The sequence below is a fragment of the Photinus pyralis genome, unplaced genomic scaffold (genome assembly GCF_008802855.1).
Source record: "Photinus pyralis isolate 1611_PpyrPB1 unplaced genomic scaffold, Ppyr1.3 Ppyr1.4_LG7, whole genome shotgun sequence".
Taxonomy (NCBI): domain Eukaryota; kingdom Metazoa; phylum Arthropoda; class Insecta; order Coleoptera; family Lampyridae; genus Photinus; species Photinus pyralis.
In genome coordinates, this window is record NW_022170738.1 from 12,056,408 (window position 1) to 12,076,295 (window position 19,888).

Consider the following 19,888-nt stretch of genomic DNA (forward strand, 5'->3'; position numbering starts at 1 on the left):
ATTCTGTAACCCCAAGACTAGAATTTCAAAGTTCTGAGATACCCCAACACAGCTGTTGACGTTCATATGAACACATTCCGTTTGAAAATGGAAAAAAAAAGGAAACAGCATTCAATAAATTCGTTCACCATATTTTGTCTGTCCTACTGCAAGTAAATACTTATTTTGGAAAGAAAGAGGGCTTTTTAATTAGAAATTGAAATCCTAATATTAAAATTTACTTACCGCTTTAATTGACATGCTGCACTGGGCTGTTTATTCCATTACATACAGAGATAAATACTTGTATCAAATTCTGTTGGATCCTATCCGATATGTAGTGTGTAGCTCAATTGTCTACTAATAATCTAATTGTCATTTAGAAAACATAATGCTTTGTTGGGCGAAGAAATACTTACCAATAATTAAAAAAGCAAGTTATATTTTTTTTAATATAATTTTAATACAAGACATTAAAAGTATTGTGACCATAATAAATTAGCACTCTCATTAAATCCATAATGCCTCAGTAGTTCTCCGAGTGCTACACAAACTGGTTGGGTTTTTAAGGAACCGACTATTGTAGAATCGTCACCTACAAAATTAACTTTTAAAGCACAGAATTCGTACACACTACATAATAAGGGGGAGATAGCAAAAAGCGACATGCACCAACTATAATCATTGACTATACACCCCAATAACGCACTGTTATGAGTAGATGTCACTTGGGGGACACTATAAAATGTATAATCGATGGTACCCACAGTTACTCGTTATACTTACCTTCATTTAGATCTAATTGGTAATTAATACCTGGTTGTACTTTACAGATTTGCTTTAGTTCATGTTGCAATTTGTCAACTAAGTTCCCTCCTTGGTTCTCAAGCTACAAACAAAGCGTCAAAAAAAGCGCAATCAAAACTATAAGATACCTGTCTCGAATTTGCTCCAAGCGCTATCAGTTGATGCAGAGGAATTACATTTTTATTCGTTAACGCTTCGTGAATTTTTGTTAGTAGCTGCATTACGTTCTGTTTGGCGTCATCGGCCTCCGATCCGGCGTCGCTCGGTCGAGGCGGAGTTAACGAAACGTCTTCTGCGCGAGGCGCTGGTGCGGCCGCGACCGGATTTAAAGTGGGCGCTATTCCTAAGAGACCCGGTTTCAATTTTCCGGCGGCTGTTGCTAGCGCGTAGGAAAGTACGGCCGTATCGTACGCCTCCATTTTCATTATTTTTGACGAGCTAAGATTTTTTTGGTTAATAATGCGTATTTTTGTGTCAATTAGATTTTAAGATTTCCTTTGTTAAGCATTACAAAATCACCCTTTTGGCACTTCTACCAATAAATAAACAATACAAATGAACTGCTATTTTTAATAAATATCCATACATGTTCTATTGCAATATAGGTAGAGCGTCCAACAAAAATTGATTACGTTTTTGAGTGTCTCCTTTTCAGAATGAAAATGTGCTCCATCTTGAAGCAGAATTTGCGCAAAATCAGAAAGGTCACATTCAAAAACCTACCTAAACTTTAATGCCACCCGTTTATCTTTATGATTGCTAAGAAACAAAAAACGCAAATTTTCAAAACAAGTTCCGTTACCACTCATTTGTTTTACACGTAAATCAAATTTGCCATAAAAATTTTCAATTTTTACCAAAAACAATGCAGCTCCAATGCCCAGTGGACGAGGTCTTCTTCAATCAAATTAAAAAATCTACAGTGTTTTGTAAGAGATAACGTATAACTGAATGAAACTTTGGTATTTGAGGAGGGGGGTCTTTGTAAATTAAAATAATGCATCCTATTATCAGAAGTATGTTACACTTTTGTCCTGATCAACATACTTTGGGCCCTCCACTTAGAGATGACCAATCTTATGGAAAATTTTGATTGACTAAAAAAACACAAAAAGCAAATTTTGAGACACTTGGGCGAAATTCTATTCTTCAATTGAAAATGAACTAAGTGAATACAAGAAAGTCATATCGTACACTGGTAAAAAAGAAAGTGTATACACTGCGTTTTTTTGAGGCCCGCAAAAAAAAATGTCTCAGATCGACCCGGAAAAGTTTTTCTGATAGAATTTGGCCTGTAGAATCCATAATTTCAAACAGTTCCAAGATTGGACTACTAGATCAAAAGTTATAGCCTTTTGAATTTTTGGTCAAAATTGGTTTCTAGTCTATAACTTTTTATTGAGAGGTCTAATCGAAAAAGTATGACTCGTTTTCGATTCTACGCACCAAAATTAGTACGAGAAAGTGTTTTCCCGAGAAATTTTGGTGCAGTCATTTTTGATAAAAAAGGAAGTGTATACACTGCCTTTTTTTGAGGCCCGCAAAAAAAAATGTCTCAGATCGACCCGGAAAAAAATTTTCTTATAGAATGTGGCCTGTAGAATCCATAATTTCAAACAGTTCCAAGATTGGGCTATTATTTCAAAAGTTACAGCCCTTTGAATTTTCTGGCGAAATTGGTTTCTAGTGTATAACTTTTGATTGAGAAGTCTAATCGAAAAAGTACGAATTGATTTGGATTCTACGCACCCAAATTAATAAGAAAAAGTGTTTTCCCGAGAAATTTTGGTGTAATCGATTTTTGGTAAAAAGGGAAGGTTATACACTGCCTTTTTTTCAGGCCCGCAAAAAAAAATTGTCTCAGATCGACCGGGAAAGTTTTTCTGATAGAATTTGGCCTGTAGAATCCATAATTTCAAACAGTTCCAAGATTGGACTACTAAATCAAAAGTTATAGCCCTTTGAATTTTATTTCGAAATTTGTTTCTAGTCTATAACTTTTAATTGAGAAGTCTGATCGAAAAAGTACGAATTGTTTTGGATTCTACGCACCAAAATTAATAAGAAAAAGTGTTTTCCCGAGAAATTTTGGTGTAGTCGTTTTTTGGTAAAAAAGGAAGGTTATACACTGCCTTTTTTTGAGCCCCGAAAAAAAAATTGTCTCAGATCGACCCGGAAAAAAATTTTTCTTATAGAATGTGGCCTGCAGAATCCATAATTTCAAACAGTTCCAAGATTGGGCTACTAGTTCAAAAGTTACAGCCCTTTGAATTTTTTTTCGAAATTGGTTTCTAGTTTATAACTTTTGATTGAGAAGTCTGATCGAAAAAGTACGAATTGATTTGGATTCTACGCACCCAAATTAATAAGAAAAAGTGTTTTCCCGAGAAATTTTAGTGTAGTCGATTTTTGGTAAAAAAGGAAGGTTAATACTCCCTTTTTTTGAGCCCCGAAAAAAAAATTGTTTCAGATCGACCCGGAAAAAAAAATTTCTTATAGAATGTGGCCTGTAGAATCCATAATTTCAAACAGTTTCAAGATTGGGCTACTAGTTCAAAAGTTACAGCCCTTTGAATTTTCTTTCGAAATTGGTTTCTAGTCTATAACTTTTGTTTGAGAAGTCTAATCGAAAAAGTACGAATTGTTTTGGATTCTACGCACCAAAATTAATAAGAAAAAGTGTTTTCCCGAGAAATTTTGGTGCAGTCGTTTTTGGTAAAAAAGGAAGTGTATACACTGCCTTTTTTTGAGGCCCGCAAAAAGAAATTGTCTCAGATAAAAAAGTTTTTCTGATAGAATTTGCCCATAATTTCAAACAGTTCCAAGATTTCACATTGAGTATATGGAACAATTAATATAAGCGACTTGTTTTCTGTCAATAAATTTGTTTAACAAAGGAAATCTTATTATTTATTGATAAAAAACAAAAGATACCTAACTACCTAATGTATAAAGAAGCAAGCCATGCACATGCAGGCAGAACGATATCAAGATGTAGAAAAAGGCCATTAGGATTCTACCACTTTTTAATATAGGATGTTTCAGACAGCCTGAATGTATCGAAAATATTATGTAATAATTATAATTGCTAAATACTGAAGTTGAGTTTACTTTCTTACCTCAAAACAATTTGCAAATGTCAGCAAATGGGGGCACAGTGTTCTCTTAAAAATTTAGTGTCCAATTTGCAAAGTGCAATATAAAACAGTAACAAATAAACGTCATGGCGCACACTCGACAATAAAAAGTACGAAAATAAAAAGTAATGTAAAAACCCTTTATTCACAAGTAAAACTAAACTAAAATATTTACAAACTTAGAAACAAATTGTATTAAATTATCAATGACGGGTTATGTTACTAACAATGATAATTATTTATAAATATTTACATTTTAACTTATTTTGGTATATAAATTGGATATTATAACATGATAAATATTTAGGCAACTTTTGCTTTGTTATATCACAAACATTTCGAGACAATTAAGATTTCATCGAATAGTAAATATATATATAATTAAAATAGAATCCCTCGTTCATGCCTAAATAAAATTAAATACACATGCACAAAATAATAATAATAATAACAAGTCTATTATAACAATTCAGTCCAGGCCTAACATCGAGAAAACACTTAACATAATGCAGCATACATCGCATTTCTCAGAAGATAGCAGACCTGTTTCAAAATATAATTCGTCAATTATAAGGATCAAAACAAGTTCTTGATTGAAGACTAACTAAATGCTCACATTCAGTTCGAGAGCAACGCTCGAACCTATCCGTAACTCTAGTCTACTAGAAAGGAAAACGAAAACTAATCTACAAGCAAGCTGCGGAATTAGGAACAGGATTGTCGCCCTCAGCCGTTGCTTTGGATAAATTGTATTAAACTCAATGACTAGGAGTAGGCACAGACTCTTGGAATGTAAAAATCCCTTCGCGATCGATAAGCCTCCTACATTAACTAAATAAAGAGCTACTCCCATCGTCTTGCCGGTTTCGTATCTTGCGTCCTAATTATAAGAAAGTGATAAAAAAGCGATTGGATTACAAATCGAGTTTATTTACACCTTTTTTTACACTTGGCTAGTGACTTTGATGATGCGAGGAATGGCCTCGTAATAAATAAATTAAAAAATAGAGCTAAAGAGAAAAAATACTCGCTACAACAACTACATACAGGTATAGAACAAGTGCAAGAAAGTCTACAAAATGTGCAAATAATAGTGCTACTACTACAACATAAAACGTTTTACCCGAACGTGTAGTCAAAGGCAAACTCACCCGCCAATGTCCACTGGGGGTTTACTAGTTGGAAGGTTCTGAACGGCTTCTTGTTGCTCGCGCAGTTGGCGTTTTCGTTTTTTGCTCCACAGCTCGTGACAGTCTTGCCATGTTGGAAGTTCCGGTACGTTCATTCTGAAAACACTTTGTGTAGTGAGGGTAGTCAGTATTTAAAGTATATACGGATGTTTCAAAATGTTCATATTATACACATTTCAAATGTTTCATTGGTAATACTTCTCTAAGCAAAATAATTTCTACCTCCTAGCCCCTAACCAACCATTCAGAGAAAGATCGTCCCAGTCACTTTAGGACACTATAAAAGAAGTGCCTACTGTAGTCTGGTTTGTTTGCTGGATGTCAAATTTCAGGTTATTGAAATAAACAAGTTTTAAATCAGCATTTGCATGATGAAAGCGCATTTTTGGGAATGCAGGTCAGTATTTCATTAGCAAAGTTTAAAATTATCGATCTCACTATAACAGAAAGCTTTTAGTGAAAATGTAAAGTCTCTAGCAATTGTAATTGCTGAGATCTCAGCCGGACAGCCAGCCAGCCAGCAATATAATAGCGTATTTTTTTTTCAAAAATGCGCTAATAATTAAGTTGTTCTACTGGTAGCGCTATCTAACGGAAAAATTATAGCACCTCCGAAAACCATGTCGGAAATTATTTTCTTCAATTATCAATCTCATAAGTAATCTAACTCAAAATAGACCTAGATAGAGCCTGCACATCTACACTACATCAGAAAGCTTTTAGTGAAAATTTGAAATCTTGCTAGCTATTGTAATTGCCGAGATATCAGCCAGACGGCCAGCCAGCCAGCCATAACGAATATAATAGCGTATTTTTTTCCAAAAATGCGCTAAAAATTATTGGAGCGACTTAAGCGGAGATCCTTCGACGCTTGGGCAGGTTTCTTAAGGGTATACCTTTCTTAAAAGCCTTGAAAATTCTAAAAAACTCTTCAAGACCCTTAAAAGCTCTCAAAGTGTAAAGAGACAAAATCTTAAGGAAGATTTTAAAAGACCTCGGGAGGCTATTGGAGATATTTGCTATTTTTAAAGGCTCTTCACGGTCTCTCAACACTATTAAAGCGTATACGGAATTTTTCAACGCTCTTAAAGGCCAATTGAGGCTCTCAAAGCCTCTTAGAAGACTATTGAAAGTCTATGGAAACTAAAAACTCATCAACTTTATTAAAAACGAGAATCTTATAGACTCCTGGAGGATTTTGGAAGTCTTTACAAATTGTTAACGATTTTTATAAGCTCGACTCTTAAATGCACTCTTACAAATTATTAAAAGCTTGTGAAGATCATTAGAAACCTGTGGAAACAATTGAGAGCTTTTGAAGAAGCTTTCCTCCAGAAGGCCGAGTTAGAGACACTTGGGAGACTCTGAAATACCCTTAAAGATCTTTATTGTTTACTAGTTCAGGCTATATAATATTATTTGACAAAAAAAATTAGTTCTCGTTCCAAACCGGGTTTTTTATGTAGGTCAAGTGATTCAAAATCGGGGAAAAATAATTAAAACATACACAACTCGGGCTTGAAAGTGGTATTTTGTAAATTGTGGCAAAAGTATTAATTTTAGGCAAAATTGTTCGAAATAAAAGTTGTAGTGAATAAACAGATGAATAACTTTTGTTGAATATCAAGATCTAACTCGAAAAAAATTTGTCATATACACAGCATATGCACTCAATCCGGGGACACACTGTATGTACATGTTTGTTTGGTATCAATCACTTAATACATTTTTTTTCGTGACCGTTATAAACACAAATGCTTGGACTCGTTCGCGATTCATATGGTTTCTAAGAAGTAAGAAATAAAGAACGGAATGGATATTTAACTTGTAAAGAAAGCGTTCGGGTAGATACCCAAATGAGTACAGATGACAACCTTTCTCCCACCATTTCATGTACTCAAAAATAAATTGTGAAATTCTGTGGCAATTAACGGCACACCTGCTAGTAGACTAGTGACTAAAAACCATACTTACTGTTCTGGATTGATGTTTTTGAGCCACATTGACTTCAATGCGTCCTCGGCAGTAATTCGTTTACTCGGATCTAACTCTAACATTTTATCTAATAAATTAAGCGCAGAAGTCGGCATGAAAATAAACTCCTCGCGTATCCGCCGCCTGTAGATTTTTTTTGGTTTGAGCAGGTTGAAATTTGGCAGCTCTATGACGGAAGGCCAAACGGCCGGTGTTGGTGTGCCGCACAGTCTTGAGATCATTTCTAATTGTTGCGCTTCTAAGTTTGCCTGTTAAAAAAAGAGGTGTGAACGCAAGTCGCGGATGAGGTGTTCGGCTTACTTGGAAAAGCGGCCTTTTCAGAAATAATTCTCCTAGAATGCAACCGCAACTCCAAACGTCTATCGCGGGACCGTAATGTTCCTGTCCTAAAAGTAATTCGGGAGGACGGTACCATAACGTTATTACTTTATTTGTGTACGGTCGCTCTTCTGTGTTACACAAACGCGCTAACCCGAAGTCGCCCAACTTCACTTCTCCTCTGCAAATATTTCAAAATGTCAATACCTAAACGTTACAAATAATTTTTAATTCGCATGACTGCTGCTAACGCATTACCCTACAGTGACTTTATACAAAACAGTGGCGACAATTGAGCTCAGACTCCGCCCACTCGCCATGTTGAGGCAAATTCAAACATGTAAAAAAAATTACCACTGGAATACTTTAATAATTGAAGTTTGCCACATAATTTGACCAACACTGCCGCCACTGTCTAGTATAGTCACTGTACATTGCCCCAAACAAGGGCAAAACGTATTCCAGTGGCGAAACTTACTTATTATTCATTAAAATATTACTGCACTTTATATCACGATGTAAAAAATTCTTTTTATGGCAGTAATTTAGTCCGTCCAAAAGTTGTCGCATAATACACGCATTATTAACTTCATTAAAATCGACCATCCCGGACTCGAGAAGACCCATCAGATCGTGGTCCATGTACTCAAACACGAGATAAACCGAACCCCTGTCCTAAATCACAAGTCTGTAACCGCCCGCGCGAATTCTCCGCACTTACCATTCGAAAATCTAAGGCGTCCTGCTTGTCAGTGACTATTTCTTTTAAATTTACTATGTTTTTATGGTTTAACTGTCTGAGAATTTTTATCTCCCTAACGGCGGTGATCGGAAAGCCCTCTTTTTCATTTTCCAGTCTGACTTTCTTCAAGGCGACCAATTCGTGCGTTTGAAAATCTCGCGCCTTGTATACTTGCCCGTAAGTACCTGCAATGCGTGTACAGATGGTTAAGAAACGGCAAATTAACAAAAAAAAAACAATTCAATTAATTGGTTTGTCTCCGCAATTCTTATGCGGTGTTATTTTCATGTTTACAGTAGACAACACCCCTAATAAATACAGGGCGTTTCAAAAAGAATCATCCGATTTTAAAAATTTATTGCTATTCATCTATAAGTCCGATTTGATAGAACAATGTACTGTTAGTAAGAGGAAGCTCTCGAGTTTCGCGTGGTTTCCGCTAGGTAGCAGTAGCGCGCTTCTGTCAACGCCCAGCTCAGTTATTGTCAAAATGGCGTCTAAACAAATTATAAACCTACAAAATCGGATGATTCTTTTTGAAACGCCCTGTATAAAAGAATACTCATTTTTTATGATAGTACAGTCAAATTATCATCTCTAATATTATTGTTTTAAATTGTTAGTGTAAATATGGATGTAAAAAATTCAAGTTTTCACGCCTTTTTTCTATTTTTCGATTTTTGCTAGTTTTAGTCCTGAAGGACGGATTTTAAAACAATTTATTGTCATATATTTTTTTAAACTAGACAATATTTGATCAAATTTGCATGCATTGTATTGCAAAACAGGTGACAAGTGCCACTACAACATTAGAACAAAAAGAAACCTGGTTATGGATTTTTACCACACAGTAAAAAGACGAGACGTCCACTATTATACCAAAACATGCTACAATGTGCTACCAAATACGTTGAGAGATCTGGAAAAGAGGAGTTCGGTACAATGGTGAAAATATTGATCAGCAACACATTCTACTCGAAGACTTCTACAAGTTTAATTTTAACAATGTAGTATGAGTCCATATTTTCTCTCTTCCTTTGACGTGTAGAATACAGCACAAATAAATACATAATAATAACAATAATAAACAACAAAAATAATGAAGGTACATGCTGTATATGACAATATTCCAATTTGTTAAGTCAATCTGGGGGATTATTTGGGAAATAAGTACACGGTTGTTTTTTTTTTGTTTGAATTTGTATTTCAGAGTTTGTTTTTCCTTTTAGAATTGTTCAATTTAGATAAGATGCTTTAAATAAGACACATCTGGTCAAGTTTGCGTGCTTTATAAAAATTACCACATTCATGGATGTCTCTCCAACACTAATCTAATAAGAGGAGATACTCTTAATGAGCTTACTCAAGACTCTCAAGATAGTGATAAAATGATTAACAAAGAAACAAACCTTCTCCGATTTGTACAATTACTTCGAAAACGTCCACGCAACGCTCGCCCCAATCCTTGCTCACGTTCCCGGTCCGCGACCCCTTCCGTTTCAAAATCTTCGGCCTCTTGATTTTGGGCTTCGGCAACGCACGAACGCGCTCTGTTCCCTTATTCGCGCCTTGCCTAGGGGGCGTGGTGACGTTCTCGTCGTCGCCGCTCAACTCCTCGCTACCTGGAACAACTACAACAACTTTATTATAAGTCAACAAAAAATCGGACCAAACCTGGTGGCAATGGCAAGTTCACAATACTCTTCCTAGGTGGCGTTTTCGCTTTGGCAGGTACGGGACTGGGTGATCTGCTCGGCGGCGACTCGATCACCTCCAAATCACCCTGATTGATACCGGGCGGCATCGGTAGTTTCGTTATGTTCTTCGATTTGACTTTATTCGTGTCCATATTAAGAGCCCTTTTGGCCAACGCGATTTTTTTATCAAACGAATTCGGCACGGGATGAGTCGGCTGCGGCAATTCCGCCGAAGGTGGTGTCGGCAACGGAGGATCGCTAGAAGAATTTTGCGTCAATGGTTTCCTATCGGTAGGAGCCGGCGTCGTACTGTTCGGTAATACAATTTCGTCTAACTTCACGGGCGTCGTTTCCGTTTTATTATTGTCTGAAGGTATCGGTATATCGTCGATCGCTACCGTTACCGGTTCGCAATCTTTCGAATCCACCGTATCGTCCACAATGATCGTTGTGGTCATGTCGTTTTTCTGTTCAAGTAAATTTTCTAATTTCTTCAACTCCATTTCTCTTTTTTGTTTGTCTTTCACGAGCTCCGCGAATAAGCTGGTGTCAGTTATTTTGTTTTTGAGTTGCGACGATTTAATGGAATGTGGGGAAGGGCTTCGAATTTTTTCTAATCTGAAAATGTTCACCAATTGCATGATAGTGTAGACTTTATTTAACGTAAGAATATACACAGGATGTACACATATTTAAATGTCTAGACTGTTATGATTATACAGGGTGTTTTTTTGGGAGCTTTAGTTAAACGTTTCTGGGAAAGTAAAAGGTAGGTTTTTGAAAATTTGTACTTAGGAGGCCGAATCGATATGTAAAATATTTTCAAAATGGCCGCACTTCCGGAAACACCGGAAGTAGATAGTAACTTCGTTATTTTAAAGGGCAACCCCTATTTTTTATTGGCTTTTTGGGTTCTACGTGAAATTTCAATTCTTTTGATACCCATATGTTGATATCAGCCATTTATGGTTTTTAAGTTAATTTGGGCTTTAAGAAAAAAAATGGCGGATGCAGATGGTACCTTGATAATTGATTACTTGAAAACGGTTGTAGTCATGGCAACCCATTTTTTTCAGTGAATAGAGAATGAATAGGGCTTTTTTTTAGTGTACTTAAAAAAAAGTTAAGTTGCGTAAAACTGCACCTATGGAGATCCAAATTTAAGAAACTTTAAAGTCTATAAAGTCAGTTTTTTTTAAATGGAATGACCATGTTCTTAATATTGCATGAGACAGAGAATCGAAATTGGCATATTTTGATATTACATGTTCCTATAGCTATCTTTAACAGTTTCTGACTTATTTCCCTTTTTTTTGTTTCTTAAATTTGGATCTCCATAGGTGCGGTTGTACGCAACTTAACTTTTTTTTAAGCACACTAAAAGAAAGCCCTATTCATTCTCTATACACTGATAAAAATGGGTTGCCATGACTACAACCGTTTTCAAGTAATCAATTATCAAGGTCCATCTGCATCCGCCATTTTTTTTCTTAAAGTCAAAATAACTTAAAAACCATAAATGGCAGATATCGACATATGGGTATCAAAAGAATTGAAATTTCACGTAGAATCCAAAAATGCAATAAAAAAATAGGGGTTGCCCTTTAAAACAACGGAATTACTACCTACTTCCGGTGTTTCCGGAAGTGTGGCCATTTTGAAAATATTTTACATCGATTCGGCCTTCAGAGTAACTCCTAAGTACAAATTTTCAAAAACCTACCTATTTTACTTCCCAGAAACGTTTAACTAAAGCTCCCAAAAAAATACCCTGTATAGTGTATACAAAGAAGAAAACAATTTTATAAAATCAAAGATACAACAAAAAAACTTTGTCTTACCTCATCAGTTCTATCCTTGTATGTATTACCTCCTAATTATGTTTTCCTACCTATATGTTACATCCTGTATATGGAGTGTCCCAACTAAAATTTCTTCAGGATTGGTCTTTCATGTTACTGTTAAACTTGAAATTGGAAACAGTTACAAATAAATAAATTTGAGTAAGTGAGAGTGGCCGATATGAGCACATTCAGTCAGGCGCCAATTCCAAGGTTGAACTACTGCGCATGTCCCAAGTCACTGACGGTCATTGTGGTTCTTGTCTAAACTAACAGACCTGTTTTTCCTGAAATACATGTTTCTAATGAACAGACCTCTTTTTGTTTAGACAACAATCACAAGGATCTTCAATGTCTTGGTGCATGCGCAATAGTTCAGCCTTGGAATTGGCGAATGCGCAGAATTCAAGGTCAAAGTGCGCTCGGCCTTACTATACTACTCTAATTGAGATATATACGAATACCCCATTTAATATCAAATAAGGACCATACAACAGTGACGTTGCTTAGATGCAACCTCTGTCTAGGACCTTGAATACTGCGCACAGAACTAGCGGCTACGTCTGACCTTCAGTGACATTATTTCAGGCGCGAACCCTGACAAAAACCGCCATCGAATTAAGTTTAGATAACAACCACAATGACCTTCAATGACATTAGTTCAGGCACGAACCCTAATTATTTAGGACAACAACCACAATCGAATTGAGTTTAGACAACAACCACGATGACCTTCAATTCACTTGGTGCATGCGCAGTAGTTCAACCTTGGAATTGGAGCATGCGCCAGAACCGGTGTTACTATACTACTAGTGGGAAATTTTCCGTAGCGGAAATTTAAGTTGGGACACCCTGTATATAATATATAAAAAAAATCTGTAAACACCCACTCACCTTGACGTAGGCGATCGTGAATGTCGATAGTCTCTTTCGCGCACCATTCGTGGACTTCTCGACCTGTGCCTCTTCATACCTTTCGTCCTGTTCGGTGATTTCGTGTAGTGATGTCTGTTCCAGCTCGGCGAGCGCGAGACCCTCCTTCGCATCGGACTGCGCGATATTCTGCGTTTGTCCCTCAGCATCTCGCGCTCTTTCCTATGCCGCCTGTGATTGGGACCGTCGCGTTCGAATTTCTTGCGTTTACGTATCGGCGAATCGCTCTGGCGAGCGGGCACGTGATAGGCGTTGTAGTCCGGGCTCGGATTGCGGAAAGGGGACGACTTTACCGGCGACAGGCTCTGTTTGGAACCGTATTCTACGAAGGATTCCTCTACGTCTATCGTAAACGGGCTCGGACTTTTGTGATCGCTGACTACTATCGGATTTGACTTTGTTAGCACCAATGGAGGAGTGTGGGGCGATTCGCGCGTCGACATAGAGTCCTTTAACGCTTTGCGTGGCGGCGGTGTTATCGATTTCGGACTGGGCGTCCTCATCTTCACTTCTTCGGGTTCTGGTGACGCAATGTGGCTATCGTTGGAAACCGGCGAACACTCATTGGTTACTATTCTTTCTACATTGATGGGCGACTGATGTCTCGGTTCCACTGCCGGCGGTTCCCAGTCAGATAGGGGCTCAGAGTCGAGATGTGGAGTAGACTTTCTGTTCAAATTCTGAGGTGGAGTGGTAGGCGAGTCCGAATCAACAGTCTCCACACTAGTGCTTCTTGATTTATGCTTCCTTTTCTTCTTCTTCTTTCGTTTATCTTTCTTCCGTTTCCTATCTCTCTTCTTTTTTTTCCTTTTCTCCGTAGTGTCATACTCTGAAGTGTACGCAGGCGATTCAACTACTTGTCGGAACTCGCCACCCGGCGACACATCGACCTTTCTCCGCATTTTGACCTCACTGGAACGAGACGATCGCGAGGACGCCGACAGCTGGCGTTCCCGCCGTTCGACAGGCGACGATGGCGATAACGGATTTATGGATGTATCATAGCGCATAACCCGACGAGACGGCGAAAACGGTACCTGTCGACCGACATAGTACTCCTCCTCCAAAACGCGACTGGCGTGCGAATGACGGTTGGTATTGTAGTAGCTTCTATGCATTGAATTATTGATTAAACCACAATCATCACTATAACTAAAAACACTTTCGCCACCACTTTGGATTTCACCTGCTTCTGGACCAGAGAGATCTTCCGAACTTACATCCGAATATTCAACTAACGGTTTTGTGGTGGTCTTGATCACCACGTTATGATTGTCCGAGGATTCTTCACGAAACTTGCGCTTCTTGGATCGCTTGGATTTTTCCTTGCTGTGCTTCCCATGACGGCTCTTCTCCATTTTATATTAAACCAGAACGCTGCCAGCACATAGTAGTTAGTGCTGGTTTACTACCATACCAGGGTAGTATTCTAAAAGTATTAAACAATTACTAAGCTAGCAGTGATCAATTGTTTATTGCAAACATATTGAGCGAGAGTGAACAATTTATACAACTGCAAAACTTTCAGTCTGGTTTGTTGGTGTCTAGCAGTGCTACTCTCAATGTATTTTTAAATAACACCCTGAACCTGAGCCCGAAAACCCGTAAAGTGTTGCGGTCATAATCAGGGGCGGACTGGGTAACTGGGGGCCAGGTGGAATTGCATAGGTTACGAGCCATTAAAGTATTAGTGTAGTAATGATGGTGGGGGGGGGGGGTGCTTTGAGGTGCACCACAAAAACATTTTAAAGTACTCCTTTCTCGAAAATAAATTACCATACAGTTTTATTTTAAATATTAATAAGAAAAAGTGTTTTCCCGAGAAATTTTGGTGTAGTCGATTTTTGGTAAAAAAGGAGGGTTATACACTGCCTTTTTTTGAGCCCCGAAAAAAGTCTCAGATCGACCCGGAGAAAAAAATTTTCTTATAGAATGTGGCCTGTAGAATCCATAATTTCAAACAGTTCCAAGATTGGGCTACTAGTTCAAAAGTTACAGCCCTTTGAACTTTTTTTCGAAATTGGTTTCTAGTCTATAACTTTTGATTGAGAAGTCTGATCGAAAAAGTACGAATTGTTTTGGATTCTACGCACCAAAATTAATAAGAAAAAGTGTTTTCCCGAGAAATTTTGGTTTAGTCGATTTTTGGTAAAAAAGGAAGGTTATACACTGCCTTTTTTTGAGCCCCGAAAAAAAAATTGTCTCAGATCGACCCGGAAAAAAAATTCTCTTATAGAATGCGGCCTGTAGAATCCATAATTTCAAACAGTTCCAAGATTGGGCTACTAGTTCAAAAGTTACAGCCCTGGGAATTTTTTTCGAAATTGGTTTCTAGTCTATAACTTTTGATAGAGAAGTCTGATCGAAAAAGTACGAATTGATTTGGATTCTACGCACCCAAATTAATAAGAAAAAGTGTTTTCCCGAGAAATTTTGGTGTAGTCGAATTTTGGTAAAAAAGGAAGGTTATACACTGCCTGCCTGCACCACAAAAACATTTTAAAGTACTCCTTTCTCGAAAATCAATTACCATACAGTTTTTTTTTTAAATTGCAGCTGATAATTAAAAGTAACAAAATATACAATCCACACGAGGTGCGTCGCCTATCATTGTATTTCAGCACTTTCATGCTACGAGAAAAAATGATAAATTCATTGTAAAACACTTCAATTAAAACAGAATTTTTTAACAACCTAACATTAACCCCAATTAGAGAAACGTGTTAATAATTTATTAATAGTGCAAGAAACTAAATACAGCACATACTTATAAATTTCCAACGGGCCATTATGATCTACAGGCCAGGCCCCCCCCCCCGTGCCAGTCCGCCCCTGGTCATAATCTCCAGTAACTTTTAAATAATAAATTAGTCTCCGGCTGTATGTAGGTAAAATAACTGAGAGATACAACTGAAAAACTGAAAACGTCAAATTTCGTTTTCATTTTCCTTAGCTTAAATGTTCGGAAATGGATGGTTCCCACTACCATTTTCTATGGTTTTTTTCAGAGAATCTGAATCTGTTATCAGAATTTCCACACAAAGAGAAAAAAAATGCTTGCGGGGACAATTTGTTTAAGCATTTTTCCTCGCATTTTTCAGAGAGCGCTTCAAAACGCTCGCTGCATTATCAATGATATTGTGAATAACAACAAAATAATTTGTTTATAACGAGGTTTATAAAAAATATGTATAAATACGTATGTGACAATTTCCAGATTAAATCTGAAAGTTACACCTACTGATGGCCAGTGGCGTAACTAGGCATTTTTCGAAGCGGTGCCGGATCAGGTTTTGGCGCCTTATCACTTACCATTGAGCTCTAATTAATAAAACACCGTACATTTTTGAAAGAAACTTTACACGAAATTTTAAAAGCACTGCGCTACTTAAATTTTAGAAAAATGCTTTGAATAGTGAAGTCTTTCACTCAACGAAGAATAGAAATACATTTATTTATATTGTTTCCAATTCTCGTGTCAAATTTAGCTATAACATAGGGTACAAGTCGTAGAAATGATTGCGTCTTAGAATAAGGGTGCAAATGCAGGTCATACTAATACAGACTATTGTATAGATCACAAATAAAGTATTATTATTATTAGTTTAAATTTGCAGCCTATTCCTACCGCTGTAACTTTGTTCTACAAGGGCCATTCAAAAAGTAGCAGACGGTTTGAAATAAAAAGTTAAGAAAGTGTAAGAAACAACTTTTATTATATACATTTGGAAGCTACACTCTTAGGCTATTTTTCAACATAGTCGCCATTCATATTGAGGCGCTTATCATAGCGTGGTACAAGTGTTTTGATTAAAACTTTGTATACCTCCGCTGTCTGTGGAGGCGTCCGAAGTGGGTACCGACAAAGGGAATTTGGTAGCCCCCTGACAAGATCTTATTGATTGTGGAGTCAAAACTGGCTAATAAAAGTACTGATCTGCCACACAAAAATGCGCTGAAATCCCTTGGATGTTCCGTTCATCCTAAAGGACCGTAAATTTAGTTTTAATTATATTTCACTGCACCCTGTATTCGTCTTTAGCAAACTATTAGAATTTAACCGCCGTTCTTGTTTTTTATGACTGGCCTATACGGTACACCGCGATGCCCATCTCGACTTAGTGCCTTCGGTGCTTCAGCGCTTCCGGCGCGCCCTCCCCCATTCAGAGCGCGGTGCCGCGGCACCTTTGGCACCTACCTAGTTACGCCACTGCTGATGACCATTTTTAATAAATTCGCAACAATCAGGGGGAGCGGGTGCCAATTTGTTGACGTCTATAATTACCCAATGCATATTTTTGTTATTATTGCAGAGAGAGGTACACATTATATGTAAACGTTGTAGGAGTGACGAGTCGTCTTAATGTATCTCAAAAGACACAGTGGCGCAACATTATAGCTGAAGGGTACAAAAAATAATATATTTTTTTTAACAAAACACCCTGTATATTTTATCTTCGTAATGGCCAATATTTACCACGATACCTCTAACCTCGTCTCTAGCTTAAACCATTGTTGAGTTATTAAACACTTAAAATGGTGGTTTAATTGCTTTTTGGAAATTGATTACCATCAAAGTCAGCCATGAAACATTTAAAGAGCGATTCAAAAAATTCAGCGTCATAGTTGGAGGTGATAAGGTCTTTATCGTGAACAAACAATTGTCAGACGGAACTGTCAATTTATTTCCAGTTGTCTAATGAATTGTCAGTTACGTGGTATGTTCACAATTACACTTCCATTGCCAACTGAATTTTTTTAATCGCTTGATAAGCATATTAACACTGAAAATAAAATAAAATGTATACAATTTCAGAATGACCCTATACATTTTTGGTTAGTTAAACAAGATACACAAAAATGGTTTATTACAAAAGTTTGTTTATAATAATTTTTGAATGATCTACCATTTTCAAAATATGTATGTAAGTATACGAGATAACGTAAAAAAGTTATTGGACCAAATCTCATTTTAGCGAGCATTTTAGGTAGATTTCTATCTGCTTACCTATTGTATTGGTTTATCACTTCCAAGAAACACTCTAACATTATTTGTAATCATGAACCGATTTCGACCAAACTTTAAGGGTTGGTGTAACCCTCGGTGTAACCCATAAATATCTCGGCCAAGTTCGTGAATTAATCAATTCCGCCATATTGGAACAAAATGGCGGACACTTTAAAGAAATCTACCTACACCTGATCGGCCAAGCTGAAAGGGATTTTTTTAAAAATGGAGCATCCTGTATATTTTACCCTAAAAACATAAGATATTAACCTCTCTTTTCAAAAATATAACACATCAGAAATAATATTAAAAAAAGATTCAAGTGATTCCAAAAATTTCAATGAACCTTCAAGAAGATTTAAGAACAGTCCAAGAGCTTCTTAAAGCCACGAGAATCTGTAAGCACCTAAATGTTTTAAGAGTCTAAAATCCTCCCAAAAGAGCCTTTCAGAGGCCTTTAAGAGTCATGAAAAATTGACAAAGTATCTCGAGGAGATTCCAAGAGATGAAAAAGTTCTTCCAGAAGCTTTTAGAATTTGTAAGATTCTTATAAAACCAGGATCTTGAACAGCCTTCATACATACCTAAATATTGAACACCCTATAATGAGAAAACAACCTCGAAAAAAACGCCCAGATTGTTTAAGTATATATTTAAGCAAAATATCCATAAACAGAAAACCGAGTAGAAAGAATACAACTGTAAATGAAAATCATTTAAAGGATGTAGCTCCCAAACGAAACATTTTGAACCGTAATACTATTTGTTTCGGTTCGCCGCCCTATATAAATTTTTCAAGAACTTCAATTCGAAAAATGAATTGCCTACTCTTATCTCATAGATATTTAATCTTTGTAGGAGGAAGTTGCTAAATCAAATTGCCCAAGTCATATTTCGAAAATACTTTGCCTCAACTGCCGGCACTAATTTAAAGACTGTGAGCTTTTGTGGAAAGAGGAAGAAAGGAATAAGTCGCGATGTGACATAAATTGTACTCCTCATTTTTGCATAAATAAAACTACATTGTGCACTAGGTACACAAAAATAAGTCCCACATTAGGCCAAAGTAACTTAGAGGTTATGTACGTCATACTACCATTTGTAAACATTTTTTCAAATACCCTGTTAATAAATTAATTTTGAAAAAAAAATGTTAGAAAATGGTAAGCGTAGAAATTCTGAAAATACAACAAAATTGAAGTTTTGAATGGTTGACGTAAGTGACCTTGAATGACGATGTGTTTTTGGGTGGGTCGTACAAGCAAAACGCTCCAAATATTTCATTTACAAATAAAAAAAACAGGAAAGAAAACTTACCACAGTGAAGAATATCCTTTTCTCGGCGACATTAACACACAAAAACACACTATAACTTCACAATCTTAAGAAAGAGGCCATAATCTTTCTTTCAGTTTTTAACGTCCGATAGCTCGAGTTTTCCTCTCAAATAGTATTTCATCGGGTATCTCGCTAGTCATTAATGTAATTCTCTTATAATTAGAAGCTTGGATGCTATTTAGATCATAGAAAAAAAGCCAGATTTATAAATTGCATTCAACCGATCCTGACATGAAGACGCCATATGCATTTAATGTTCGGTCTTCGGTTTTCCCCTAGAACTGGTTGTGACGTCACAGTTGGTGCCAAATTGATTTTTATTTAATAAGCGATTCGAAGCCCTAAATTAATTACTAACGCATTTGGAAGCTGTTTATTAAGTCAATATCAAAAAAATTACAAATTTTATAAAGATTAAGGCAGCATTAAATATCGTAGCTCGTTCAAAGTTAAGGATCGGGGTTAAAAGAGAAAAACAAGATCAGTGCCCAGTGCTACCACCACAGTTGAGCACGGACAGTAGTTCAATTTCTGTTGGTATTTTGGAAATTAATTATTAGATTTCCACTTTTATTTCCGTAGTTCGTATCCTGTTAATTTAATCATACCTTCCTTGCACACCATTTCATATACCTACTTAAATTACCACGTAGCAGAATGTCAATGAAATTTGAAAATCCGAGGATTTTGATGCTTGTACAGGGTGTTCCAACAGAACTGAACTGTCACAGCACTTACGTTTTTGCTTAGACCCAAAGTCTGATTTCACAGCTTGAAATAGAGCCAACAGCTGATGCGCATTATTTGCCTATAACATCATTACTATAACCAAAAGATACATATCCGAAACCTCAAGACGGTTTTGTTTCCAAACACGCTCCCACAAAACTAAAAGGAAGTAGC

At 36.8% G+C, this 19,888-nt stretch overlaps 1 protein-coding gene across 3 annotated transcripts; it reads right to left on the bottom strand.

Annotated features, from left to right (window-relative positions):
- Positions 1-413: 413 nt before the first annotated feature.
- On the bottom strand, positions 414-19,439 carry LOC116175756 (cyclin-dependent kinase 12). Of its 3 annotated transcripts, XM_031494039.1 has the most exons (12): positions 18,965-19,439; positions 12,601-14,068; positions 9,843-10,483; positions 9,578-9,799; positions 8,148-8,353; positions 7,905-8,101; positions 7,409-7,607; positions 7,088-7,356; positions 5,075-5,209; positions 915-1,224; positions 766-868; positions 414-574 (listed from the first exon to the last, which is right to left on the bottom strand). In XM_031494039.1, the coding sequence occupies exons 2-12, from the start codon at positions 13,995-13,997 to the stop codon at positions 453-455; spliced, it is 3,801 nt and encodes a 1,266-aa protein (XP_031349899.1). In that variant the 5' UTR covers positions 13,998-14,068; positions 18,965-19,439; the 3' UTR covers positions 414-452. The 3 variants fall into 3 exon arrangements, with proteins under 3 accessions (XP_031349899.1, XP_031349900.1, XP_031349902.1); XM_031494040.1 differs by lacking the exons at positions 414-574; positions 766-868; positions 915-1,224 and adding an exon at positions 4,125-4,803; XM_031494042.1 differs by lacking the exons at positions 414-574; positions 766-868; positions 915-1,224 and adding an exon at positions 4,127-4,466.
- Positions 19,440-19,888: the final 449 nt, after the last annotated feature.